We start from the raw sequence: 27,149 nt of genomic DNA on the forward strand, positions 1-27,149 counted from the left end.
GAAAGAAAAACAATCAAAATGTCTCCTAAAGGAAAAGGGTTAAAAACCAGTGAGAAAATGCCTAAAGATAAAAGGAAAGATAGCAGTGAAGTCAGGAAGGAAAACTTGCAGTCCATGTTGCCAGGCTGGCCCCACATGAGCTAGATCTCTCTGAATTAATAACAGAAGCATAATCAGAAAGAACTCCACAGTCAGACAAGATAATGCCAAGTCTGCATCACTTGTTGCCTTGCAGAAAGCGCCCACATTTATCTGGCATGATGGAAATGATGGAATTCCAAACATTAGTGGCTGACCCTGCTAACCACAAAGATGGAGAACAGTTTCACTCAGTCCAAACAAAAGACAGAAAAGAATTTATTAATACTATCCAAAAGAAAAGAGAAGCTACAGGAAAAGTCTTATGGACTGAAGTGAAAATTTGTAAGAATCAAAAACTGGAACACATGCTCAATGCCCGCAGAGGAAAGCAGAGCTGCCATCAGGCAATGACTAAATGCTTTAAGGAGCAATACGAGACTCGCCCCCACACCCTGGTCACCAAAAAGCACTAACTGCCTATGAGAGTGATCCACTTGTCTCTCCTGGAGGAAGACAGACACCAGTGCTTAGATGTCTGAATTGACAATCATTTACCATCTACTGGGAGAACTCAGCATTGGCAATTCAGAGGAAAATGTGCAGGTGTCAGATTTATTGAGGGAATTTAAGGAGCTTCCCACAAAGGTGAATAAAGTGGTGGCCTTAATAGACGTGTGGAGAAAGGCTCAAAGCCTGGGAACTTCACTTAAGATACTGCTTTAGCAGCATAGCTATTTTTTGTGATAATCATGCTTAATAATTACAACATAAAACTTTTACAATAGTAAAACAGAAAGAAATGATAAATGTTTAAAGATGTGAAAGTGTTAACCTGATTTGATTAGAACATACTGTATCTAAATATCACACTGTATCTTGTATATATGAAGAAATAAAAGTAATAATAAATGACATTCAATTTTAAAAGGAAAAGGAAAATAAACAGATAGATGAATAAATAAATATTTGTGTCTGATATGGAGGGGGGAAGTGGGTGTGTGCATGATGATTGCCACTGTCAGCTGACAAAGCATTTTCTGTCTTCCAAAGTAGATTATCCATGTAAATAAACGACTAATAAAGTTCTGCCCTCATGCTGCTCCCTCCCACTAGTGGGCAGGCAATCTTCCACAAAACAGGCCAGGTGGTGAGACTAGTCAGAGATCCCGAAGCCACTGCACCATGAGCGTCTCTGCCTTCAGCCCCACCAGATTCCCAGACAGCATCTCTGGACTCCTCCAAGTGGTCTCCCTGCTCAGCCTGCTTCTGCTGCTGTTCAAAGCAGCCCACTTCTACCTGTGCAGACAATGGCTGCTCAAAGCTTTCCAGCAGTTCCCGGGTGCACCCTCCCACTGGCTTTTAGGGCACAAGGTAAGAAAAAGCAAGAAGGGGACAGCAGGGAAGCTGGCGCTTTCAGAGTCTAGCCAGCAATCCACATGACAAAACTACCATGTAGCAAGCATGTGATCTTCAAGAAGCACCCAGTGACCCTCTCAGGCTGTGCTTATCTCAGCCTCAGGGAGCTCACTCTACAAGAAGCTGGTCCGGCTGTGACTCAGCTCTATCATACACTCCTTTTTTTTTGAATATCTGTCACTTGACCTGGCAGCCTTGCACTTGGAGACACTGTGGTTGACCCTTCCTGAGTTCTGTCTCCTCCAAGCTGAGCACCCCTGGCTCTCTCAACTGTGTGCAACAAACCAGACCTTGTTTATTTTCTATTTTGAGATGGGGTCTTGCTTAGTCTCTGAGTTGCCCAGGCTGGGCTCAAACTTGCAAGTCCAGCCTTAGGATCCTAGAGTGCTAGAACCAGCCAGGATACCACCTACTCCAGTCACTTGATGCCAACCTCTGTGCTTGGGCCTGAGCTTGTCTGGAGATAATGATATGAGTGTGATAGAATCCCTGCTCTGAGGGGAGCACATGGTAAACATGAATCTCAGGAGGTGTGGGGCCACAGGCAAAGACTAACAGGGAGGGCGATGACATCAGGTGGAGGAACCAACTAACTAGATTTGCCTGAGACTGGGGGAATCTCCAAAATGGGTGATCATGGAGGCTAACATATTGAAAATTATGGACACACAGAGTGAGACAACAGCACAATTCTGCTGATGAAGGGGACTGACATTAGAGTCACTTATGAAACAGCCTTTTTATTTGCCAGCTCAGCCTCCACTCTCCCCATGCTATGAGCTCACTGGAGTTGGCACAGGTCTGTGGAGTCCCCCTCAACAAGTCTTCCAGGAAGGAGAGAAAGGAACAATGTACAAGCTGAAGAGAGACAGCAATGACTCCCTGCAATGCCACCCCGTGGCTTGATGAGGGACTGCAAGAAGAGGAGCTCAGCAAGAGATTGCGCACTGAATCCACTTAAGAAAAGAGAAATAAGGAGCTCAGAAAGACACCTGAGTTGCTGATTCCCATTGCTTCTCTCATGCACACAACTTCATTTCGTGGGGCACAGAATCTGACTTAGGGAAAGTCCTGGGAGACAGCAAATTCTGGTTGACAGCATAGATAGGTTATGCATCCAACTCCAAATTTCTAATTTTTGCTGAATGATCCACAACTATGTCCCTCTGGTAGTCCTACCCTTCACTTCACTGCAAGGACTAGAACTAAACAAAAGTACTTACTGATTTGTCTTTCCCTTGGTGACAGATCCTGCCAGAAGACGAGCTGCAGCAGATGCTGAAATGGGTAAAGGAATTCCCAAGTGCCTATCCTCGCTGGTTCTGGGGGAGTGAAGCTCACCTGGTCATCTACGACCCTGACTACATGAAAGTGATTCTGGGGAGATCAGGTGAGACTAAAGCCTCATTCTAGCAACAGGAGCTCCTTCCTCTGTAGTATACACATCTGACCCATCAAATTTCAAAGCAGAGCAACACTTCAGGCATCAACTCAAAATGCTACCCATCATTTACCCAAGCCACAATTCAGTACATGGCCAAGAACTCTTATTCATTACTGAAGTTTTAAAAATAACAAACTGCATGGGGCCAATTTTCTGTTTTCTTTCTTTTTAAACTTTCTTTCTTTAAATCTAAGTAAGGAATGCATTGTATAAAGTGATCTAAATCTGAAAAGCAAACTATGTACACCAATTTGGGTTCAAAACCACTAATTGTCACCTGTTTGATGTCATGAAATGACTGAGCCAGGACCCACACTAGCAAAGCAATAAGCTCTGTTTTATTCCTTGGCATTGAGGCTGTAGCCATTGTTTCTCCCCAGTTCCTCATCACAGTCCTGGGAGTGGTCAGCTTCTAGTATAAGGAGCCTACCTTCCTGAGACAAACTGACTGTCAGGTTTAAGGGATTAGAAGCAACAGCAGGTGACATAACATCAGCTGCCACCTGGCAGTCATCAAGAATTTTAACGTGCCATAGTTTGAACAACAGTTTCCTTAGGGCCACATTATTTGGCCTTCAGTTTCCTTTAATGCCCTTGCTTACCTTTCAGATCCAAAGGCCATTTCTTTCTACAGATTCCTGGCACCCTGGATTGGTATGTATGTTTAAATTGAGAGCACAATTATTGTCCAATAAAGTTTCCCTAGTGCTACTTCTCTGGTTTACAGAGAACAAGTACCTAGTCAAGACTGTCGTGAACCATCCCTAAATCGACCCTCATTTTTCTTCTCATTAGACACTTATCCCTTCCTACTGCTGAAATGAGCCCTCCTGAAGATCAGCTCCTGCCCTATCTCTTCAAGCATTCCTACCTGGCATTTTTTATGCCCCTCCTTGACCTAACACCAACACTTTTTAAAAATCTTTATCTAAGAAGAGTTGTCATAATCACAGCAGATGGACCATCCCAATTGGAAAAGTCTATGTTCATGAATATACGTGACCTTCCTGCCTTTGTCCAAGAAATTCTACCCTCAAGGGTTGTCTTCCCCAGTTCCACATTAGAGTTCCTCCCAAATTATCCCAGGGATCTGATTCTGTCACATACATACATACCACACACACACACACACACACACACACACACACAGATTACGTACACCTATCTCTGATGCAGGGTATGGTTTGCTCCTGTTGAACGGACCAACATGGTTCCAGCACAGGCGAATGTTGACCCCAGCCTTCCACTATGACATCCTGAAGCCCTATGTGGAAATCATGGCTAACTCTGTTCGAGTGATGCTGGTGAGTCTGTCTTTCACGAATGTACACTCACAGCAAACACTCAGATGCTGGTCTTCAACACATGTGACCTCAGACAGTCATATGGAATAACATTCTTTAAGTTAACCCTGTGACAGTACACAGGACACAGAGGATCCAAGCATCAGGGTCAAGCCACATTGTGCTCATCACCCATGACAGAGTGTCATGGTGGATACAGGACCCGCCTTGCACTTTCAGGTCTTTAGCACAGTGGATTAGTGGAGGAGTCAGACCTGCTCAACACCAGGACTGCTTGTCCCCGGCTGGCCTGAGGAACAGCAGCAGCTGCAGTGGCTCAGGGAATCTCACAGCATATCATTTAATTGCCTCAGGCACACATTTTCTTCGTGGGTTTTGAGTAATACATGCAGTAAAATGGACAATAGGAGCACATTCTTACAGCCAACCTGCCATCCCATCATGTTTCAACAAGACTGGTTCTGATCCAGCTGGTCTCAGCAAACGTTTTAATGAGTAAACAAGAATTAGAGGCTAGGGATTTAGCTCAGCGGCATAAGCACCTGCCTTGCAAGCAGGCAGTCGTGAGTTTGATCCCTGGTACCGATAAAAACAAAAAAGACAAAAAAATGAGTAAACAAGAATCAAAGTCTCTTATGGCCCTCATTAGAAGAGCCCACAGTAAAAGCTTAGGTTTTCTTTTAGTTGACACATTTGCCTTCTAAAATTGGAGTCCCACTATTCCCTCAGATCAAGCCCAATTCTCAGAATATTGAAGAATCATCTTCCCTTTTATCCCCTGAAAAATCTATTTTGTTGGTTGAAAAAAAAAAGAAATGAAAAACATAGCTGGTTGCCAAAACTTTCAAATTTATTTCAGGTCTTACAGAATGCTATGCTTAATTCTTAAATAAGTCGAGAGAATCTGGAATATGGGGCGGTGGGGGAATTCTAGTCTATTTAACTGAAGAATTCTGGAGAAAGTAAGAAGGTAAATGTTATCCTCCCACCATAGGACAAATGGGAAAAGCTCATCAGTCAAGATGCCTCTATGGAGATCTTTCAACCTGTTTCCTTGATGACACTCGACTCGATCATGAAGTGTGCCTTCAGCTAGCAGGGCAGTGTCCAGCTGGACCGGTCAGTGACAGCCTTTCAGCTGAGAAGTCCTTATTCTTGCTACTGATATAGACTCATTTGAGAAGCAAGTGGGGCAGCCCACCTAGTGCATCCAGCCATATTTGGTTTGCACTATTTCTGCTACAAAACAAGATTCTGTTTTAAGCCCCAAACCACCTGTAATTCCAGTCTAGATCCAAACCTGCCTCAGCCATACACCCCTGATTCCTAGCAAGATTGAAAGCCCAGCTGCTCCCCATTTTCTAAAGGCCAGAGAGTCACAAAGACTATAAGATAGAAGTAACACATGACTCAGTGTTTTGTGCCCCCACCTTTGAGGGAATAGCCCCTCTACCTCCAGGTCAGATCTCCTTTCAGTTCAATCTGTTCTGTATCTTCTCCCTCAGGAAATCCCGGCCCTACCTCCAAGCCATTGAGGAGATGAACAACATGTTTTTTTCCCGTGTAAGGAATATGTTTCACCAGAATGACACCATCTACAGTTTGTCGTCAAATGGCCAACGCTGCAAATGTGCCACTCAGATTGCCCATCACCACACAGGTACTTTCTCCCCCTCCTGTGTCCCATCTTTACCAGACTTAACCCAGTAGAAATGGCGTCAGCCCTTCAGATAGAACCAAGCCCTCTGGTGCCCTTGCAAAACCTGAGGCTCATGCTGGTCTTCCCTAGTGCAAGGGAGCTGAGATGTGAAGGTGTTAGGTAAGGTGCTCTCACATTGGTGATTCTGAGCAACACTGAAGAGCTGTACTCCTGGGGAAAACTTGACCTGTATCAAATAGTGCTGAATTCCCACTCCTGACCCACACACTGCACTCTCATCCTGAGCTCCACAACACTTCCATATTGGGTCCAGGGAGGGAGATACAGGTTGGGTTGCTGTAGGTTTCTGTAGTTCTTGGTTCTACCTAGGAACTTTTGTTCTGGGATAGACCAAATAATAAAGCAGAGGAAGGCTCAGCTGAAGGATGACAAAGAGTTGGAGAACATCAGAAAAAAGAGACACTTGGATTTCCTGGACATCCTCCTGTTTGCCAAAGTAAGACTGTGTGGGAGAGCCTAAGGCTTTGATCAAACTCACAGAGCAGGGACAAATCCTCTTTGGTTGTTTGTGTTGCACCTCAGACAGAAAATGGGAGCAGCTTATCAGACGAGGACCTGCGTGCTGAGGTGGACACCTTCATGTTTGAGGGCCATGACACCACAGCCAGTGGTATCTGCTGGACCTTGTATGCTCTTGCTACACACCCCAGCCATCAACAGAGGTGCAGGGAAGAGGTCCAGAACCTCCTGGGAGATAAAGGCTCCATTACTTGGTGAGTAAGTGCTGAAGAGGTGGGAGAGCACAGCCTCTTTTGCCAGGGGAGACCTCGGTCTTTCCAGACTCTTTCTGCCCTTCAGGATGGGCTTCATTTCAGGGAACACCTTGACCAGATGTCCTATACCACCATGTGCATCAAGGAGGCCCTGAGGCTCTATCCACCAGTTCCATTGGTTGGCAGAGAGCTCAGCAAACCTGTTACCTTCCCTGATGGAAAATCTTTACCCAAAGGTATAACCTTTCCAGGATCACCTAAGTTCTCCTCAAGGATAGGGAAGAATTAGGAAATTCATGTGTGGTTCAGCAGTTCTGAATCTGGCTGGGTCTTTCTTTATTGTCAATAAATGAATGCTTCTTACTTATAGAGTACATTTTTCTTATGTAGAACATAAGCCTACATGAACTATACAGCTCCTTCTAATACTGTCTATTCACATGGTTACCACCCTACACTACTCCTGTTCTTCAGCTGACATTCGTTCTTCTTTAGAATGCACAGTCTTGCAATGTTGCAGTTAATTGCAGTTTGGTGATAGTGACATTCTTTGATTCTAACACTCTAGGCTCCAATTCTAGATGACATGTATGACCATATTTGTCCCTTTGATTGCCAGGAATCTCAAAGGGTAGATTTTTCTCACATCTTTTTTACATCTTCTATATTTGATATAATATATTGCATAATTGAGTAAAAAACTATATGTATTAATAAATGTAATGCGATTTATCCTGTGGGAATTTCCCCACAGAGAAATATTAACTTTTAGATTTTGGCCTCTAAAATTCTAACACCCTAAAATGTAGAGGATGATGAGAGAAACAGATAGGGGCTAAGGAGACGTGGTTCTTATGCGGAGTCAAGACAAATGAGCAGTGAATTCTATGCCATTGGTCAGCTATGGTCCAGTCCTTGAGGAGCACTCATGTTGAAGGCAGAAAGCAGCTGATAGCCAGATCTAAGAACCCTGCTATGGTAGCAAACGACTTGTTGGTTCACCCTCCACTAAACGTGAGTCCCAGTCCTGCCACATCCTACCTGCGCAATAGCTGACAATTCCTCTCTGAAATGTAGTTACCTTATCTGAAAAATGGGGCTATATCAGTGCTTTCTCTGGAGGGTTGTTATGAGGACTAAATGAATTAATGTATGCTCCTCAGTGAAAATCCTTTATCAACAAAAGTTCTCATTTGATTTATAACAAAAAGGAAAGTCCAATTCTTTCTTGCATCTCTCTTAAAGTCATAGTTTTCTGTTCTTCACCTGTGTTCAGGTAGTTTATTTACCAAGTCCACCCATATCTTTAGCAACAAGATCACTTTGCTCAAAATGATGATTTGTGGCATTCGGACCTTTTGTGCATGTCTATCTCCTACTGGCAGAGGGACCAGGAACTGACATCATGTGCATAATCAGTCTTTTCTCTGTCTTCCTCTGTCCCCCAGGTATTAACGTCATACTCTCTTTTCATGGCCTTCACCATAACCCGAAGGTGTGGCCAAATCCTGAGGTATGATGTCCCTGAGAGGAAAAGAGGGAAGGGAAGGAGGTGATTCCTCAGGAACCCCTCCTCCTTCTCTTTCCTCTGGGCTTCCTGTCCCCTCTTGGTTTGGAACAAGGGACTTAGCCCCTACCTGTGCAGACACTGGTTCTCTTTCTGCAGATATTTGACCCTTCCCGATTTGCACCTGATTCTTCCAGACACAGCCACTCATTCCTGCCCTTCTCAGGAGGACCAAGGTGAGGTGTCCTGTGTTGGTAATTTGGTAATAGGGGATGAGGCTACTTTCCTGTAGCAAACCCTGCTACCTCCTATGCTCACATAGGGCCTCTTCTAATATACCCTTCTTTGTTGGTGTTATGGAAAGAAGCCTTGTGCGGATACATCTCTGCACATAAGAAATAGAACATTTCGGGGCACACCACAGAGACCTTGGCCCAATGGCCAGGTCAAATCCCAGTGTCAGTAGACATTACACATTCCAGTGTGTCCTGCTGCTTTCCTCAATTTAGAAGTATGATGTTAGGAATTAGAAATGTTTGTGTATGTCTGACTTCAGATGACGTGCTTTTTGACTGCCAGGAATCTCCAAGGGTAGATTTTTCTCACACATTTGCAATCCAGCCACCACTCTTTCTATTGATTCATTTTTTCTCAAGTCACTGCAGCAAGTGATTAGTTTGCCTGGATTCACTTTCTGGGTGCCTGCTATCTGCCACCTCTTTAGTCATATTTTGAAAATTTACAGTAAGCCATCAAAGAAAGTTTCACAGCACATTTTCAGTCTCTCCCAAAGTAATTTTTGACTGCGTTTCAATGTTCACATTCTTCTTACTTTTCCAGTTGTCAAAATGGGATAGATGAAGTCCAGTGTAAATACTTTGAAATTACGCTTAGATCCAACATAGTTCCACTTTGGATTTTTAAAAAAAAAGCATTAAAATGAGAACAGTAAACTTCCTTTGAGAGAAATCTACTATTTTGTATATACTGCATGTCACTGGACAGGTTCCTGGTGTGTAAAATATAAAACACAATTGAAGTAGCTGCTGAGCTGGACAAGAACACCCCAAAAGGGCTTCTTTTACCCTCAAAGCCCATGAGACTTGCCCAGTAGGATGTAACTTACTATAATGTTTATAAAGAAGTGGTAGAAACAGGCTTTTCTCAGTCAGTATTTTTATGAATTCTTCAAATTCAAAGTAAAACAACTTTCCTAGAACCAGCTTCAAGGAACTTGCCTTTGCAAAAATAGACTTTCTAGAATTTGATTTTTGTTCTAAGACAGTACCTCCTTGTACACTGACTATAAGTCATATTGCTGCCACTAGAGGACAGGAGAATACGAGGTAGCTCAATTTTTAGGTAAATTTCTTATATTATTTTAAAATCAATTAAATTGAATTTCTTAACTCTTGTGAAGTTAATTAACTTAACTCAACTATAAAGTAAGGCCTTACATCAGCCTCTATGTGCCAAGTCCTATACTGGGTTATAAAATTAAAGATATCATTCCTCTCTCCAAGTGTTCAGTCAAGGGCAAATATGTGCTCTACAGAAAGAAGTAGCCATGCTTAAGGAAGACATCCTTCCTTCCTTTATTCTTTCACTCTCAGTGGGATGGTCCACATTCCCAGCACTGTCTCAGTCTCTGGGTTGAGTAAAGTACCAGTGGTATCACTGCGACCCCAGGAAGGAAAGGGACAGTGGAGCAGGGATGAGGACCAGCTGGTCATTTGTCTGGGCCTTAAGGAATTACAGGCAGAGATGGAAGAAGAACATGTTTGTGATGTGAGCTAGAACATGGGATCACATAGGTAGGAGGTGAGAGAGACAGCAGACATAGAAGATGTGGATGCACCATCCTGCTTAAGGAAAGACATGGAAGTATCAGTGTGGAAGAAGGGAAAGCACAGACACAAGAGAAATCTGGGACAAAAACACTGAAGAAACAAGCAGGGACATTTCTGAGATGAATTTAGAAGGATACAGATTGGTGGCCTGGGGTGGGAGAGGGAAGTAGGTGCCTGACCACTGAGTGGGATCCCCAACCTGACCCCCCTTTGGTTCCTTATTAACACTTGGCTCCTGTCAGTGAACTTTCTTGAATCTCTAAATGCAATGAACTAACCAACAGTTAACGCTTTAAATGACTCAAGGGATCAGACTGCCCCTCTGGCTCTGTCCTAAAAGAGTGATTCCATGCCTGTGAGAGCAACAGTGGGCCAGGGGTAGCCATGCACAACTAGAAGACTTTGTCAAAGTTCAAGAGAGAGTGACCCAAGACCTAGGGCAGAGCTTTGCGTGAGTCTAACCGGGCATATAAATAGCCTGAATGCCCAGCTCTGGGCTGGAACTCAGGCACTAGTTCCTGACCAGCTCAGCATAGCTTCTGAGGCTATATCTTGTTTCACTGTTCCTGTCTGGCCTAGGAACTGCATTGGGAAACAATTTGCCATGAATGAACTGAAGGTGGCTGTGGCCCTGACCCTGCTCCGTTTTGAGCTACTGCCAGACCCCACCAGGGTCCCCATCCCCATACCACAACTTGTGTTGAAGTCCAAAAATGGGATCCACGTGTATCTCAGGAAGGTCCACTAACCTTGGTGAGTCAACAACACGTTCTGAGGGTCTGCTGCCTACCATCCTGTCTTCAGGTCCCCAGGCCGTCTATTCATCTCCTGCTTTCTATCTTCTCATCTTCCTGCTGTCCTGCCTCCTTCCTATGTGTCCTTCTTTTTTTTCAAACTCCCTATTTGCTTGTCTGATACCTGTCTCCTTTCTGCTTGCATCTCTGTTTATCTAGGCCCTGATCACCTGCCTATCCTTCAGCCTACCTACCTCTCTACCTGTTCTTTCCTTTTCTGCTTGCTGATTTTAATCTGTATGAGTTCCTGCTGATGTTATAATCAACTACCACAACCTTTGTGATTTGAAGTAATGAAAATCTTTCTTATAGTTCTGGAGATCAGAAGTCAAAAATAGGTACAACTGGGGCTGGAGATTTAGCTCAGTGGCATACGCGTTTGCCTTGCAAGGGTGCGGTCATGAGTTCGAACCCCTGTACTGATTTTTTAAAAAAAAAAGGTATTACTAGGAGAAGATCTAGTTGTTAGTGTAGCCATCTTCTGCAGAGTTTTGGAGAAAATAATTTTAATTGCCCTTCCACTTTACAGATTCATTTCTTGTATTCCTTGGAACTAGTTCCTCTTTCTTTAAAGAATAATTTACCCATCTCAAAGTCTTTTACTTAATCAACCTTTCAACTTTCAGAGTTCTGTTTGCCATATGAGATAACATAATCCTGAGCTTCAAAGCTGAGGCATTGGACATCCTGGGAAAACATTATGCAGTCTGCCACTGTCCCTCCTGAACTGTCACCGGATTTCGCCTGCAAGGTGTCTATCTACCTGTATTTCTCTCACTCGAGCCTCTCCATCTCCGTCTTCCTTGCAATAAGGTTCCTAATGTCACATTGAGTGTCTTGGCCTCTTGTAAGACTATGGCAGGAAAAAAGAGATCGAAGGAAAGGAGACAAGTCCCTTCTGAGGAAGAAGAAAATGACATGTGGCCTGTGGTGCCAGAACTTCTTCTTGGCCTTATGGGAGCCCACCCTCTTTGAGTGGCCTCACACATGTGACTCCTCATGCCCCATACCAATCCAGCTGCTGAGGCTCCAGTAGCTGAGTTTAGACAAAGGTCTTTTCTCTGGGATCTCAGAGAAACTCACATCTGTCAAGGAAGGAGACAAAAGCCTCTATTATATTCAAGGACTAACGTTACTTGCCCTAGACTTTTCAGAAGCTCCAGCTAAAGCCCATCTGAGCAGGAAAGCCTTCCAACCTGATCTGGCATGAGAGCCTCAGGACCTTGCTATTCACAGATCCAATGAGATGTGAGAAGAGAACCCGGCCTGGCCGTGTCACCAAGTCACCTGTCAGCCTCCTTCACATATAGGACCTTAATACTCCTCAGGAGGCTCAGAGAATGGACAACTGTCAGTCAAGAGCTGGCAAGAGTCTCCTCATCTGACCGGAGGGGATGTCAGAACCCAAGCAGCTCGTCCTGCCCCATGAAGTCTCCCTGGCTGGCTACCCTGAAGGATGAGGGGCATCAACAACTCTGCCCACAGATGGAGGCTTCCTGGTTCCTGGTACTTCTGACCCTGGTCCTGCTCCCTACTTTCATCCCTCTAGGTACTACCACCAGATTCCCTTCTGTTCTTGCTTCTGTGAGTCTGCATTAAATAAGCCTCTGCTTGTTTTGCTGGTTCTGAGCACAGATTCCCCAGTTGCCTCAATAGCTGTAGATGCTATAGACAGAACTTCCTGCAGTCCTATCTGATGTCCCCAGCATGTTATGGTCTATATCTTCTCTCTAAGTTGAAACCTGCTGCCAAGACTTCTGTCCCATCCTTCTGGCCTCCTAAGTCACTGGGCTCATTTGGTCTTGCTCTGAAGAGGGGCAGGAGAGACCAGACTGGATTCTAAACCAAGAGGAAAGGGAGAGTTGGGAAAAAGAGTTATCTGGGAATATCACAAACAGCATGTCCAGCAGCAGGCCCAGCATCAGGAGGTGCAAAAAGTGGTGCAGGGCATGTTCAGAGCACACAGGACAATAGAAGCTCAGAATTCTGGATGACCAGCCATGAACATGTGGTGCAACTACAGGATTCCACGGGATAGAGAAGTGTGACTCAAAAGTGTCCTTGCTGCCTCCAAGCAATAGGCAAGACCCAGGTTGAGTTCCATTCATATACACAACCCCCTCAGACACATAAATAGACACATAAGCCACTCCTGTGTACACCCTTTGCAGACACCACACTACCGACACACACATGCACACACATTCATTTCTAGGGTCACAGGAGCCAGCAGTGTGTGTGTTTGAAGATCTAGAGGGGTTAAAGAGAACTCATCTGTGGCACCTATCACTCACAGCCTCCATCCTCTCTCCTCCAGGGAGCCTCTCTCCACTCTGATTCCAGAGCTTTCAGCTCTATTTTTCCATCAGCATCCATCCTCAGGAGACTGTCAGTACTAACCTTGGAATACAGTCAGTTCAAGCTCCTCCCAGATGAGTGTCTCACAGGCTCCTTCTGTTAATACTGAAATAGGATCACAGTCTACTCGCATCAGGGGATGTTGACCCTGCCCACACTTAATGACTGCATGGGTGCTGAAGGTCTGGAGAGACTTAGGAAATGGATACAGTTGTGCTCAGATGCCATCCCGGAGTATAAGATGGTTATGACCTCAAGGCTTAACTCCCACCTAGGTCTATATCTTCTATAAGGTGATCACTGCTGGAGGCATAGCTCCCATTCCACAAAATTGTGATGATTGTGATGATCATCTTCACTTGTACAGAGAGCAATCTATTGAGATACGGGAACACAGCAGGCTGTTGGTAGCATGAGGTGCAGAACAGACAGCCAAAAGTTATACCCTGGCTAGGTCCTCTGAATTATACTCAGTTGGGCAAGGAGATTTGGATCTTCAGCAGATAGCGTATGGCAGGTCAGCCTGAGTGAAACTTTCTTCTGAGAGTGAAAAAAGTAGTATCCTAAAGGATTTATCTGCCATGGTGCACCCTCAGAGCACCATCGAGACATCACCAAGTTCAAAATTGGAATTCTTCTCTCCTGTCCCTAACCCCAATCCTGAGTTTTATTCCTTCTATAACTTTGGTAATTCCTGGACTGCAGGCTCCTAGTGGCCTTACACCTTCAACCCCAGAAGTGTATGAGCTTACAACCGTCATGCAGTTGCTGCAGGAGCTGCCAGAAAAGACCTCTAAGTCATCATGTAACCCCATGCTTGAGGCTTTCCCCCAAAATTCTTTGTACCTTCCTACCTCACTCATGACTCAACACCTGATTCAAGGAAGGTTTTCTTTCTCCAGGAAGTCCCCCTCTAATGACACTCTGCCAAACTTCCCTGGCCTAACTGAATTCCCAGAGCATTACATGACTGAGACCTTAATGCTGAGAATGCAGGATGCCACAGAGAATCACCCAGCCAAGGAAGAAGCCCCACAAAACCATCCTGAATATTCTTTGACTTTGGCAATGGGAATTTGCTTTAGAATTACTCATTATTTTGTATAGTTTTGATTTAGATAATTTTTCTTCATTTTAATTATATTATACATACACAATTAAACATAAAAACACATCTCCATGAGGGGCAAACATGCGACCAGGTCATAATCATGAATCCACAGCAAAGCTTCTACTGTATTCACTATGTCACTAAGGCTGCAATGCGCATTTCTCCTACATTTTACAAAGACTGTTAATTATAGGAGATAAATGACACTTCTTGAGATGAGTCTGTACTCCCCAACTAAGTGAATGAATGAGATCTTGAATATATAGGTAACAAGTACTTGTAGACACTCAACATTTGAGTGGCATTGTCCTCCTGGAGGTTGTCTGTGCCAGTGCCTACTCCCCTCCCAAACAATAAGATTCCTGAAAGCAGAAAGCTACAACTATTCTACATTCATCTGGGAGGGCAATGCTCAGGGAGAAGGAAGAGCTTGGGCTGACTGGAGCTTTACTCTCTACAGAGTTACTTCCCAGACTCAGGGCGCAGTGACTTCAGGTGGAGGTGGATCCCATTCTTTGAACACAGAACCAGCTGGGACATCTTGATGGGCAGCTGTGAAGGGTCCAGGGAGAACTCAAAGCGAAGCAAACAGAGAGCTGTGACCACCTTAATCTCACTCATGGCAAAACATTGTCCGATGCAGTTCCTGCAGTGAGCAGTACAGAGAGGCAATGGGCTGTGAGATGTCCAAAGTGATGAACTTCAGTTCTCTTAGTGGCTAACAAAAAATCAGTAACTATTTTTGGATGTATAACTGCTTGATACACTGATTGACCTGGGCTTAAGAAAGAGATCTTGGGAACATAGCGAAAGCCTTAACAGAGTAGCTGCATGATGGGATTCTGGCTTGTGGTCTCTCTTGGAATGACTACCATCCACCCACTTCTCAGGGAAAAGAATATAATAGCAAGAAGAATATCCCAAAAGCTTTCCATGCATTTAAAAAGCTCAATACAGTCTCCTCATCACAGGATATCCCATAAGAATATCTCCCTAATGGCATCTCCCACCTTCTTTCTCAATTCTGGGGAACTGGGGATTCTGGACCTCTCCCTACCTGGGCCCAGCAGAGAAGGGTATGAAGGCAAAAGGATGGCGTCCAGATGCATTCTCAGGAGAAAAACGCAGAGGATCGAAGACCTAAGGACACAGGCTTTGCTTAAACACCCACCAAGTCCTGGCATGTGAGAATTCCCATAGCACCCACCCTGTCTGATCTCAGTGCACAAACAAGGTACCTCAGGGTCAGGCCACACTGCACTGTTCCTATGGAGGGCATAGATGTGCAGAGAGATCAGGCTGCCTGTGGAAGAAAGACTTGGTGACCAAATGTGCCTGAAGCAGCTAGTCTTGCCTCCACATAGGACCTGAATGCCCTAGTGTCTACCTAGTGACTAGCCCTGCCTCACCATTGCCAGTAACCTCAAGTTCTTGGCAATACTGTTCTTCAAAGTATTTTTATTATTACCCTGTCCAGTTCCTGTAGCACCAGCACAGAACACAACACCCACACAGACATCTATGGCATGAAAAAAGAAAAGGAAATACGAGCCCACCCTACCATAAAGTAGGACAGGCAGAAACCACTATAACCTTTCTGCTGTCCATTAAGTAACTCTCAAGAAGCTATTATTCATAACATTATGCTATCAATAGTAGTCACTACCATTTCATTAGGTAATTGCTCCATGTCAGGTATACTTCTAAACACTCTGTATGAAGCTACTATATACAATTTTACAAGTTGTATGCAGCCCTGCATTAACTTCAAATTATGCAAATCATGCCCTGAGGTTATCCAAGACACAACCTGAAAGTGCATAGTGCTATGGGGCAGCGTTGGTGAGCTGTGTCTCTTTCATCTTGACAACACCCTTGAAAGGGGGGTACTCTTCTTTTCCTCATTTTATAGATGAGGAAATGAAGATTTAGAGGCAGACAATTAACTTATGTGCTGTGGAGCTAGGATTTGTACCCAGGACTCTCCGAACACAAAGCCTAAGCTTGCCGAGTGTTAGGCAACGTTGCAGGAGGTGTCAAAGGAACATCCAGGAGCCCCTGAATCAACCCCCTAGCCCACCTCCTCCCACCTGCAGGTAGAGAGCGGCCATCCACAAAGTCAACAGGCTTGCTGAGCTGGCGGTACACCTGAGGCACAGGTGGGTAAAGGCGAAAGCACTCCTTGATACACATAGTCAGGTATGTCATCTTGCCCAGATCATCCCTGGCAGAAACACAAGACAGTTTGGAATGATGAGCAATGGGGTCCTGAGGAAAGATGAGACCCACCTCCAACTTCATACCTCACCATGTTGCCTTCCCCTCAGCACCAGCTTACATCCAGGAATTAGAGGAGCCCAAGGGCTACAAGTACCTGAGCCAGATTAGACAGAAGGTAGCCACTCAGACGCAGTGATCTGGCTTTACACCCCTCTATCCCATCCCCATCTTCACTGCGAGGAAGGAAAGGGACAGGACCCTAGATGTATGTGCACCCAACTATGAAAGACAAGGTCACTTCTGTGTCTCTCACTGCCACATGGAAACCACCATTAGGGACTGTTGAGGTCCTATTTAGCTTTTCTCTGTATGACAGTGAAAAGGCTCCATTTACAGGGAATGAGATAAAAGATATGTCCACATTCAGCACTCCAAAAGCTGAAGACCTGGAGGGAGCGGAATCCTCACCTTATTTCCAGGATGGTGCGGAGCTCCTTGGGTGGAGCAGGACAGGTCAGATACCTCTCAACCTCACTCACCACTTGAAGGAGTCCTGGTCCCCTAGGATCTCACGGGCCTCCTCCCTGCAACGCTGCTGGTGTTCCGGGTACAGAGCCATGCAGTAGAGAAACCAGGAGATGCCACTGGTAGTGGTGTCATGACCTTCGAGCATGAACGTGTCCACTTCAGCCCTGAGGTCTGCATCAGACAGCTTGATGCCACTTTCATCCTGGGTTAAGATATAACAGGCTCAAGGCTTTGAGGTAGGTTCCAAGAAGTTGGAAGAATAGCTATCAAAAGCAGGTCTGACAAGGTCAGTGAAACCTGCTTAGCAGACTGAGAAAAAAAGCCTTCTCCAGGGTCATATCTTTCTTCTAAGCCCACCTTGGATGCCTCCTACTCCATGATTCCCTCCTTGACCCCTCTGGCCAAATGACCTATGACCTTACCCAGCCCTGACTGTCAGTCCTACTGTCTTGTCACACAGATTGCCACCTACTAGAGGAAGGCATCTCGTCAACATTCACCAACTATAAGTTCCTTCCACTAGACTGTAAGACTCTGGAGGGCAAGGACAAAGTCTTTCCCATCTAAGCATCCTGACACAGGAACTGACTCAGTGAGTTTATGGAATGGAGGAATAAAGAACTGAATGAAGGAATGAATGAATGAAATCTAAGTTCTAAGATTCTACAATGTCAAGATTCTTGAGGATCTCAGAAGTCTAAAAATGTCTTCAGGTCACCACCATGTGACTCAGGCCCCCAGTTTCAAGATACGTAGTCTAACACCACATACCCTGCATCTTTGTGCCTTTAGTGATGTATGTTGAGGGGCAAGAAGCAAGTTGCTTTTGCTGGGGAAAGAGAGGAGTACTCAATGGTCTCTTCTCATTGGCAGCACTCTCTGCCCTCACAAGATGGTCTGAGGACCCTCTAGGGCTGTAGGTACTTGCCCGAGCACCCAGAAGAATGTCCAGGAGGTCCAGGTGTCTCCGGTGCTGGATCCTCTCCTGCTCCTTCTTATCTTGTAAGACTGCCTTCCGATTCCTGATGACATGATCTAGGCCGGGAGCACAGATATCACTCCCTGGGGACTGTCCCCAAAAGGGAGCTAAGGATCTACAATGGGCAAAATGCAGAGGGACCAAGAAGAAAAATGCAGACTTCCTATCAGTAGGCCCCACAGGAAGGTGCACCTGTATGGTCATGAGCTGCCTGGCAGGCCTGCAGGAAGCGACGGCCGTGGGGTGTGATCCAGTAGATGAAGTCATTGTGGTACTGGAAGGAGTCAATGCGCTGCTGCACCAGCAGTGTGAGGTCAGCCACTGTCTGGTAGTAGCTGCTATCCCTGTGTGGCAAGAGTGGAGTGAGAGACTGCTCAGACTCTCATCCAGGGGCGAAGCCCTGTGCAACCCTCTTCCAACCACCATGCGACCCCTGCCCCGCTTAAGCTCCCTCACTAAGGCACCTCTCCTCTGACCAGGACCATAAAGCTCTCCCCTCTGAGCTAGCTTGGGGAGGAAGGAGTGTGGTCAACTACAAGGCACCCCCTGACCTGTAGCTCAGGCCACTGTCTCCTTTGCCAAAGGTGCACTTCATGAGTGAGTCCAGTGCCATGTGGCCCACATCACAGAAGATGTCGAAGCTTTTATTCTCACGAGCTTTTTCCTCCCACTTGTCCTAGAGTCCAGGAATAGAAAACAATATGAACACCCACACTGCCCTCCAGGTGCACATCCTGTCCTCCACCACCAAATCCATCTCCACACCCACCCCAGCCTCTACCCTGCCCTGCATCCTGCTGGAATGTGGATTTGGCAGCCTCTGGGTATCAGACTCAGACAGTAGGACCTGGAGATAGATCTCCCACAAGACAGACACCTTTCCCTAGTCAGGGCAACCTAGATATACAAGCAGTAAGACTGAGAAATGAGCTCCCCAGCACAGCATGGGGGCGGGGGTACCTACAGTCACACTGGACAGGAGATTCTTGCAATGGAAAAGACTAGCCTGAGTATCTCTGATAATTCTCCAGCCCTGAGACTCTAAGTCTGACCTGACATGCCACAGTGGTACGCTACAGTGGTGGTAGAACAGAAACACATTTTAGATGTAAAGAGCTTTTCCGATACTCTTAAAAAGTAGACAGTCCTCACATTTGCAATAGTGGGCACCTTACTGAGGCTTCTTGGACCATTTTGGTTTGGCAAGACAGAGGGCCAGGTGCCCTGGTAGAAACAAGGACCAGGGCTGCCCACACTCTAGGAGCTGCAGCACTCCTATGGTGGTATACAGCAATGGAACACAGGGCAGGAATTTGGCACTGCCGTTACCAGAAGACTATGGACTCAGGGCCACAGGGATCTTTCCCATGTCATCTGCTCTCCCCCATGAGGGAGCAAAGGACTAGCCCAGTAACCCACAGCTCCAGAAGCTGATCATAGGAAGCTCACCAGCATGGCATTTGCAGAGCTTGTGAACACAGCCACATAGGGCTTTAGCACATCATTATGGAAGCCAAGTGTGAGAAGCTTGCGGTGCTGGAACCACTTGCTCCCCTCAAGAACAAGCAGGCCTTTCCCTGGGAAGGAATGATAGAAGGGAGGATCATGAGTCCTACTCCACCTCCAGCAGTTGGGACTAAATTGCATTATCTTCCCTCCCTAAGCCTGTATGCCTCCAGGGTTGGGTCGCCACATCCAATATTACCCCTCCACCTCCACCCCTAGGCTTCCAGAACCCCAGGCAGTCATTCTCTACTGAGCAAGCTTCTTGCTCAAGGCAGGATGACTCAATTCTGCCTGTTGACTGCACCACAAAATTTGGGCTCTAGGAACTTGTATTAGGTGGCACTGGACCAAGACCAAGAAGATGGGGCTCCCTGGGACAGTCAGGCAGAAAGGAGGCCCGCTGGGCCTTGTTTCTTAAGTTGCTGAGACACTGGAAAGTCCTTTCAGCTTTAGGACTCAAAAATAATGTGCCAAGTCTGGCCTTTGTGTCCTCAAACAGGAATCTATCGACTTCCCCTCCCCACACATCCAGCCATGGAAATGTGTTCCTCTCTTCAAAAGTGCCTCAGAATTTCCTAAGCCTTTTTGGTTTTAATCTTTTCTTTTGTTGCCCCTTTGGTAGCTGAAGAGAGACTAAGAATCACTAAAGTCCACAAAAAGACTTCCTTGGTTTGTTCTATGAGTACATAGCCTTGGGACTGTTTTTCTTACTCCTTCCCTCACTTTTCTCAGATCAGGAAGCTGCTGAAGATTACTAGGGATTACGAGTAAATGAAGGGCTTTGAAAAAGCACTTGAACTTGGCTCAAGAAGATGCAATGACTCTCACTCACATTAACATCAATCTGCAGGACTCACTCTGACAGGAAAGGCAGCCATTCCCCGCCCAACCTCAACTCCCAGGGGAGGGCGGCTCTCCAGCTACCCAGACAGCTGTGGCCTCAGTCCTGGTCTCAGCCCTTGCCCTAGACAGCACTGCCTTTTAAAATTTCCTGTAGGATCAGCTCTAAAGCCAACTCCTCTAGGAAGCTTTCTTCACATCCATACATTCCCCAGAGGTCTGCCCCTGTCTGGAAAGAAAGGAAAGTAACAGCCCCAGCAGGAAAGTACAGTACCATGTTTCTCTTCCCCTGCCAGCCAGGAGCTTAGGACCAGCTGAGCATGGCTGGGCCAGCCAGTATACTGGTCACCAGTACCAAAGCTGGGAAGGGAAAGGAATGGAAGGGAAGGGGAGGGGAGGGGACAGGAGGGGAGAAAAGGGGAGAGGAGGGAAAGAAAGGGAAAGGAAAACAGATGCTCACTCACCAATCCACTGGAGGAAGAAACTATAAACATCTGGAGCCTTTGGGTCTGCAAGAGATGGAGAAGTGAGTTAAAAAGGGGACCTGTCAGGACAGGGGCTTTCCAGAGGTGGCTCACTGATGAATGGGGTGGTGCTCTTGATCATTTTCTACCCAGATATAGGACACATGCCCTGGTCTCCTCCCCACATGTTGTTCGGAGCCTTTTGCCCTCAGGAAGACTCACCCTCTTCCAGAGATATCTCACCTCCTCGGCTGTACACAGCTTTGGCATAGTCAGGCTCATAGATGTTCAGGAAGCCAAGAAATGGTCCCACCCAGAGTGGGAAGGCATAAGGGAACTGGTGGGCCCAGGACACCATCTTGTCCAAGCTTCCCGTCTTCTGGATCTGAAATGACAGAAGGTCAGGACCCCTGAGGAACTGAGTCACCATCCAGGTCCCTGGTTCCTGGACAGGGAAAAGGAGGAGGCTGCCTAGACAGCCTCTAGTGCTTTCCTCCTTCTTCCTGTACCCCTTCTCTCCAGCCCCAATCCTTGTCTTCCCCCATTCACTAGCCCTAAGGGCCTTCAGGATTTGGCTTTCTTTGGTCCCCTGCTGAGGCAGAAGGTAGGGCTGGCTAAACTTGGCTGAGAAAGGAGGTAGCACAAGAACCCAGGTCACATTTGCAGAACAGTTTCCAAACCCCTGCTCATAAACTTCTTGTAAGAACATCTCATGAAGACTTCAATCCAATGGCCCAAAACTGATATCAGTCTGAGGAATGGACGATACAAAAAGGATGCTCCATGCTGCGTTGTGCTCTAGCGTGGTGGCCCACCCTCACGCTGTAGGGTGTACTTCTTTTCTTACTTTTATTTAGCCCAAACTTGCTCTACAGACTCTGGTTTTTTTCCCTTCTTTTAATAAAACTTTGCTACGGTTTGTGCTTGTTTTGACTAATTCTTTGCTCAGGGAGGAAAGAACTTAGAAACTACCTCTAGAAGAAGACTCCAGCATCCAAAACCTAGAAACACATCTACTAGTTGTACCTTCTCTGGGCAGTCCTCTCTGCCCAGACCCTTTGTACAGTTTGGAATAATCTCCCCATAGACAGATTCATCCCTCCAAATCAACCCAAAATGGTTGTAAGGTTTCTCATCACCCTGAGCACACAATGTCAGGAAGAACACATAGGAATAAAAATCATCTCCACTCACAGGCAAAGAGAAACTTCTGATGTCTCTGCCTCCTTTTTAGCTGATAGCCCTGGCAGTGCTCCCTCCCCTTATGTCTCTTCTATTTTTCCATCTGTCTCCTGGGTTTTCCTTACCAACTTTCTGATCACCATGGTCACTCCCCTTCTCTCTCACATCCAGGGAGCTTAAGATACCATGGCAGGTAATGTTTTAAATTTAAAAAAAAAAAACAGACTCTAAGATCTTGAAGGTGGAAAGAACCTATAGCTTATCTCATTCATTTGAGTCCCACTTCCCTCCTTACTGGCCATGCTGTGCCCTTCTGAAACTTCCCTACTATAGAGACCCTGACTTCACATTAACCTTGACCTTGGACACTTACAGGTTGCCATGGTCTTCCTGGGTCCAGCTTTCTCCTGTGTTTCCCATTTTGCCCTGTGAGTTCTTGGCTGCCCCAAGAACCTAAGAACAGTAAGAATAGCTCCCAGGATTCACTGACCACACTTCTGTGGTGCAGCCCCTCCAAAAGGACAATGATATCTTCCTTTCAGATTTTTTGTGTGTCTCCTTTCTCAGGTCCAGTTCCTTTAGGGAACTCTTTGCCTTGTTTCTTCCTCCTCTGGTCTCAGTACAAGGTCGACATGGACTTGCTGATCAGGCAAGGCCAGATTAAGTGGAAAAACAAAAAGTCAAAGACTAAACTGATTTGAGAAGAAAGAAAAGGACAAAATGAGCAAATATCTCAGGGTGTTTTGCTTCAAGAATTTCTTTCCACAATGGTTTAGCATTTGATATTTATCTGTCCAGCACCTTGCCTAGTGATTATTCTTGTAACTCTAAACCAGCAAGGGTAAAGATGATTGCTGTATTTTCACTTAATCAACAAAGAAATAGAAGCATAGAGTAGGGAAAATAACCTATCAAACAAGGCACAGCAAAGGTCATGATCAATGTTTGCTGAATAAAATTATTCAAAGTTCTTTCTATCCAACACAAGAGCGAAGGACAATCCCAGTGGTGAGTAAGGCTGTGGAAGCCTCAAGGATCTCAGGGGATAGCTTTTCCTTGGGCTGGAAACTGGCGTTTCATACACACACAAACTGGGAAAGAGAAAGAGGCAGAGACAGAGAGAGAGAAACACAGACAAGAGACACAGAGAAAAAGAGACAGAGATAGACAGACAGACAGAGATACAGAGACAGAGACAGAAACAGAGACAGAGACACAGACAGAAACAGATCAAATTTGCCTGCCCCAATGTTAGGCCAACAATGAGTACCTTGTATACACACAAGTCCCCTTCAACCTCAGAGCGGTATGAGGAGAATGCTGCAAGAACAGAACATGCCCCTGCCTCGTGGGGCCACATTCTGCAAGCTGAGTAAGATGACAAATAGATACTACCAGGGCTTCAGGGGTAAAAGTAGACCAAAAAGAGAAAAATTAATCCTGATGGACAGCTCTTCCTCACCCTGAGGGCCTTTACCCACCAACCTTCTTCCTTCTTTCCCAATTCCCAATTCCTTCTTTCCCCTCACTGGGCCTAGGAATCAAATTTGTTGCCACTTGTTATGGCCTGGTCATGTCCTGAATTAAAATGTGGACATCCTGAGACCAGCCTTGATTCAATTACTAAGTCATTAAATGGATTTGGGCAACACTTTGTCCCCTCTAAACCCCAACTTCCTCGTATTTACATTAAGGACACTAATCCTCAAGCTTCCCTCCCCATTTCTCAGGTTCAGGTGTACACCCAACCTTCAGTACAAGTGCCAAGTCCTGAAGGAATGCAGTGCTATTTTGCTTGAAGGATCCCTAGGAAACTTTTTATGATGCTTAAGCGCAGCCACCCTTCTCATCTTTTCATGCCTTCTGGGTGCCAAGAAAAAGCACTTTAGACAATTTTGTTAGAGCCAAGAGGCCAAGGTGAGGCTATGTTTTAGTCCTGACACATAGTTCCAAAGTAGAGGTGCAGGGGTCACTGCAGGGAAGAGGGTAGGATACTCCAGCACAGAATTGTGGGGAGATCAAGACCCCTGCACTAGGGAAGCTCACTGGCTGAAGACAAAACCACCTCTGATTGAGGCAGGTAGTAGTGGGAGTGAGTACAAGAAGAAGGGAATTGAAAGTCTCCCAAATGCTTCTTGTACCCATTAGGGTCAGGCTTCAGCCTCACTATGATTCTCCTTCCATGTTTGGCAGACTCTTCCCAAACCTTTTGACCCTTCATTTATTTGTCTGTCACTTTCTTTCTCATCTGTGGATACCCCTCCTTACTCTCCAGCATTCCTTTTTGGTTCTTTTGGCAGTATGTCTTCTGTGCCAGACTTTATGCTGGACCTGGAGGGCACAGGAATAAATCAAACCAGATCTCCATTCTCTAGAAGTCACAGACTGGTATAGAAGATGCACAAGTACTGAGATGAAAAGAACAGAGCTGATATGGAATCCTGAGAGCCACTTCACCCAGCCTAAGGCAGGGAAGGCTCTGATGTATGCTTTCCCCCACAGATAGCAAGCTCCTTGAGAGCCCAGGCAGGGTCTGATTCTCCCCCCAGCTCACCTGTTTTTTCCTGAATATTCCTAGATGCTTATAGGTTCCCTATCCATGAAGGATTATCCCTTGGAGCAGAATAAACCTAAAGGTCAGTCCCACATCCTATGTCAATCACAGAAGGGGGCAATTCCCCAAATCGAGAGTGAGAAAAGAGGATTCAGGAGGTAGGAGCAGGAAGCATGATTTGCAAGAACGCTTAGTTTTTGGGATCTATCTATATCTGGGTTTCCAAACCGGGCTTCAGATTTGAACATGTGGAGAGGTTTTTTTTTAACTCAGGCTCCTAAACTGGGTGTGGTAGCACACACCTGTAATCCCAGCACTTGGGGGTAGGGGCTTGAAGTAGGAGTATCCTTGTGAGTTAACAACCAGCCTGGGCTACAAAGTGAGCTCAAGGCCAACATTAACTGAATAGCGAGAACTTTTTTCAAAAAAAGATAAAAAGTAAGTAAGTACATGCATACATAGATACATATATAAAGTTTAAAAATAGAAAATAAACTCAGTCTCCTAGTCCTATTCTGACAAATTAGAATTTCCAGGTGCTGGCGGCCCAGGATTTTGTTTCTCCATGGACTCCAATTCCTTGCCCTGTGTTCAGAAACTACTGATCTAGGTCACTATGACTGAAGACATGCCTCAGAGTAGATGATAAGATGGTCCCTAACAGGAAGACAAGCCTGAATTGCAACCTAGGAAAATGCCATGACTCCAGAACCAACCAGAAGTATGGCAAAGAAAATCTCCTCCTTTGGGAAATACCAGCCTCCTGGACACTGGGAGATCTGTGTGGCTGCACTTACCTCTGCCTTCACTTTCATTTTCTGCCTGAGAAATGGAAATATTACATTACAGAGGGGAAGAGGATGCTTATGACACTAAACATGATTTTCTAGTCCTATGTGATTATTAGGGCTTTGGGTTCTCCCCTGTGTTGACATGGAGCCTTTGGTACAAACTTGTCTGAAAATTGAGCTTCAGAATAATGGGAAGGAATCTGGTCTGTTTGGGCACCTACTTTGACATGCTCGCTACTTCTGGCATCAACTCAAAAGGCAGGAGTGAGGAAGCAGTTCCAGAGAGAACGCTGATAGAAACCGCAGCTCCCAGGATGTGGGCTTCTACCCAGGTTGATGATGTCCCTCCAAAGCCCCCAAAGGATTAAGCCTGATTCTTTAAGGAAAGAAAGCCGTCTCCTTTCTCCACCCTTCCCCACATACCTCGAGGGCATGCCCAAAGAGCCAGTGGGTTGGGGGTCCCGGGAAGTTGTCCATGGCCTTGGCCAACTTGTGTCTCCGCAGCAGCAGGTGAAAAAGCTTGAGGAAGACTATGGCCAAGATCACTCCAGAAGCCCACAGGCTCAGGTAGGAGAGGCTTGGGGAGAGAAACGTGGGTGCCATGGCTAAAGTTTCCATGCCTGAATTCTGCCAGCCTCCAGCTTCCTTTTATATTCTCTTAAACACTAGACCCAGGTACCCTGCCAGTTCCACCCTTAGCCACACCCAGCAGCCAGCAGAAGCCCAGGCTGAGCAGAGTTCCATAGCAAGGAGACAATAATCTCAAAAACAGTAACCAAAGGAGGGGTCCTAGCAGACTTCTCCCAAAATTTGCTTGAAGAGAAATCTAATAGAACTTCAAAGAAATCAGAAATGTCGTCCCATCGTGATTCTTGGAGGAGTAAGAGACAGGAATTCCTGAGATAATCATTGACACAATAACTGCCTTTTCCTACACACATCTTGCATGTTTCAAGAAGTTTTTTATTTTGTTTGTTTTCTAGTACTGGAGATTGAACCCAGGACCTTTGCCTCTCAGAGTTCAGGTACAATGAGGAAATCACTGTTTGTATCAGTTTCCCAGATAATAAAACTAAGGCTCCACTAGCTTGTTCTTTTTTATAAAATACTTCCACTCTCCTCTTCAGTGTGACCCCTTCGGAAGAACTTGAACTTTTTTCAGGTTCATGATGCTTTGAGTCCTTTTTTGCAGGTTATTTTTAGAGAGATATTGATATAATATAATATAAAGTCACTGTAGCCCAGTGAGAGACAAAGAAAGCTTGAAGCACAAGCTTGGCCAGGGGCTTGCCTTTCCAGGGGAGTATTTGCTGTTTCTTCCTGCAGTGTTGGATTGTATCAGTCAGATGCCCAGCAAGGCACAGAGTTCACAACAGTTTTGCAGATGAACAGACACGAATTTAAGGCTCCTCTCAGAAAGAAGGCAGCTTCCCTTCTGCAAGTACAGTAATGAACAAGTTAAAATGCAGTATCCAGCGGGAAGTTCATCAACGTTCCCAGACTGAGGATCAAGAGAAAGAATGATGTTCTCAGAGAGTAGGGGAAAAGATGTATTTACAGGGGACACATCTAATTGCTGAGAAATGACACTGGAACAGGGAACAAATACAGAAGAAAATATTTCAGACCATTCCTTCCTCCACCTTCTAGTCTTCTACTGCTTTCTCCCATCAGCCAAACCCAGAAATGAGACAAAAAGGGGAGCTGAGAGAGTCTGTCTGTGGTAGCCACCCAGCAGGGAGAGAAAAGAAATGATTGAGCCTGGCAAAGAGACAGCACAAGGAGAA

At 45.7% G+C, this 27,149-nt stretch overlaps 1 protein-coding gene, 1 long non-coding RNA gene and 1 pseudogene across 2 annotated transcripts; 1 reads left to right on the forward strand and 2 right to left on the reverse strand.

Moving 5' to 3' along the window:
* The first annotated feature begins 1,214 nt into the window (after positions 1–1,214).
* On the forward strand, positions 1,215–12,419 carry LOC100723958 (cytochrome P450 4A12B-like; annotated as a pseudogene).
* Positions 11,788–13,540, reverse strand: LOC134473060 (uncharacterized). The gene is made up of 2 exons (XR_010043158.1): positions 13,230–13,540; positions 11,788–11,914 (listed from the first exon to the last, which is right to left on the reverse strand). It is a non-coding gene; the product is annotated as an uncharacterized LOC134473060 (long non-coding RNA).
* A 1,019-nt stretch (positions 13,541–14,559) lies between these two features.
* LOC100724787 (cytochrome P450 4B1-like) lies at positions 14,560–26,006 on the reverse strand. The gene is made up of 12 exons (XM_063236418.1): positions 25,786–26,006; positions 21,079–21,220; positions 20,836–20,880; positions 19,475–19,602; positions 18,577–18,701; positions 18,218–18,369; positions 17,975–18,081; positions 17,058–17,248; positions 16,389–16,522; positions 15,537–15,601; positions 15,356–15,438; positions 14,560–14,944 (listed from the first exon to the last, which is right to left on the reverse strand). The coding sequence occupies exons 1-12, from the start codon at positions 25,978–25,980 to the stop codon at positions 14,761–14,763; spliced, it is 1,551 nt and encodes a 516-aa protein (XP_063092488.1). The 5' UTR covers positions 25,981–26,006; the 3' UTR covers positions 14,560–14,760.
* Between the last annotated feature and the right edge of the window lie 1,143 nt (positions 26,007–27,149).

The sequence above is a fragment of the Cavia porcellus genome, unplaced genomic scaffold, assembly GCF_034190915.1.
Source record: "Cavia porcellus strain 051 isolate PalLab524CR breed Dunkin Hartley unplaced genomic scaffold, mCavPor4.1 scaffold_25, whole genome shotgun sequence".
Classification (NCBI taxonomy): Eukaryota; Metazoa; Chordata; class Mammalia; order Rodentia; family Caviidae; genus Cavia; species Cavia porcellus.

What these genes read in the sequence shown, in the direction of transcription:
- LOC100724787 (XM_063236418.1), bottom strand. Translation starts at nt 25,980, where the DNA reads ATGGAAACTTTAGCCATGGCACCCACGTTTCTCTCCCCAAGCCTCTCC. An exon ending in GACCAGGACTCCTTCAAGTG is followed by an intron (nt 16,523 to 17,057) that starts GTGAGTGAGGTT and finishes TGTTTCTGCCAG; the next exon opens with GGATGATCTGGGCAAGATGA. An exon ending in TGGCCGCTCTCTACCTGCAG is followed by an intron (nt 15,602 to 16,388) that starts GTGGGAGGAGGT and finishes TTTCTTCCACAG; the next exon opens with GCAGCCTGATCTCTCTGCAC.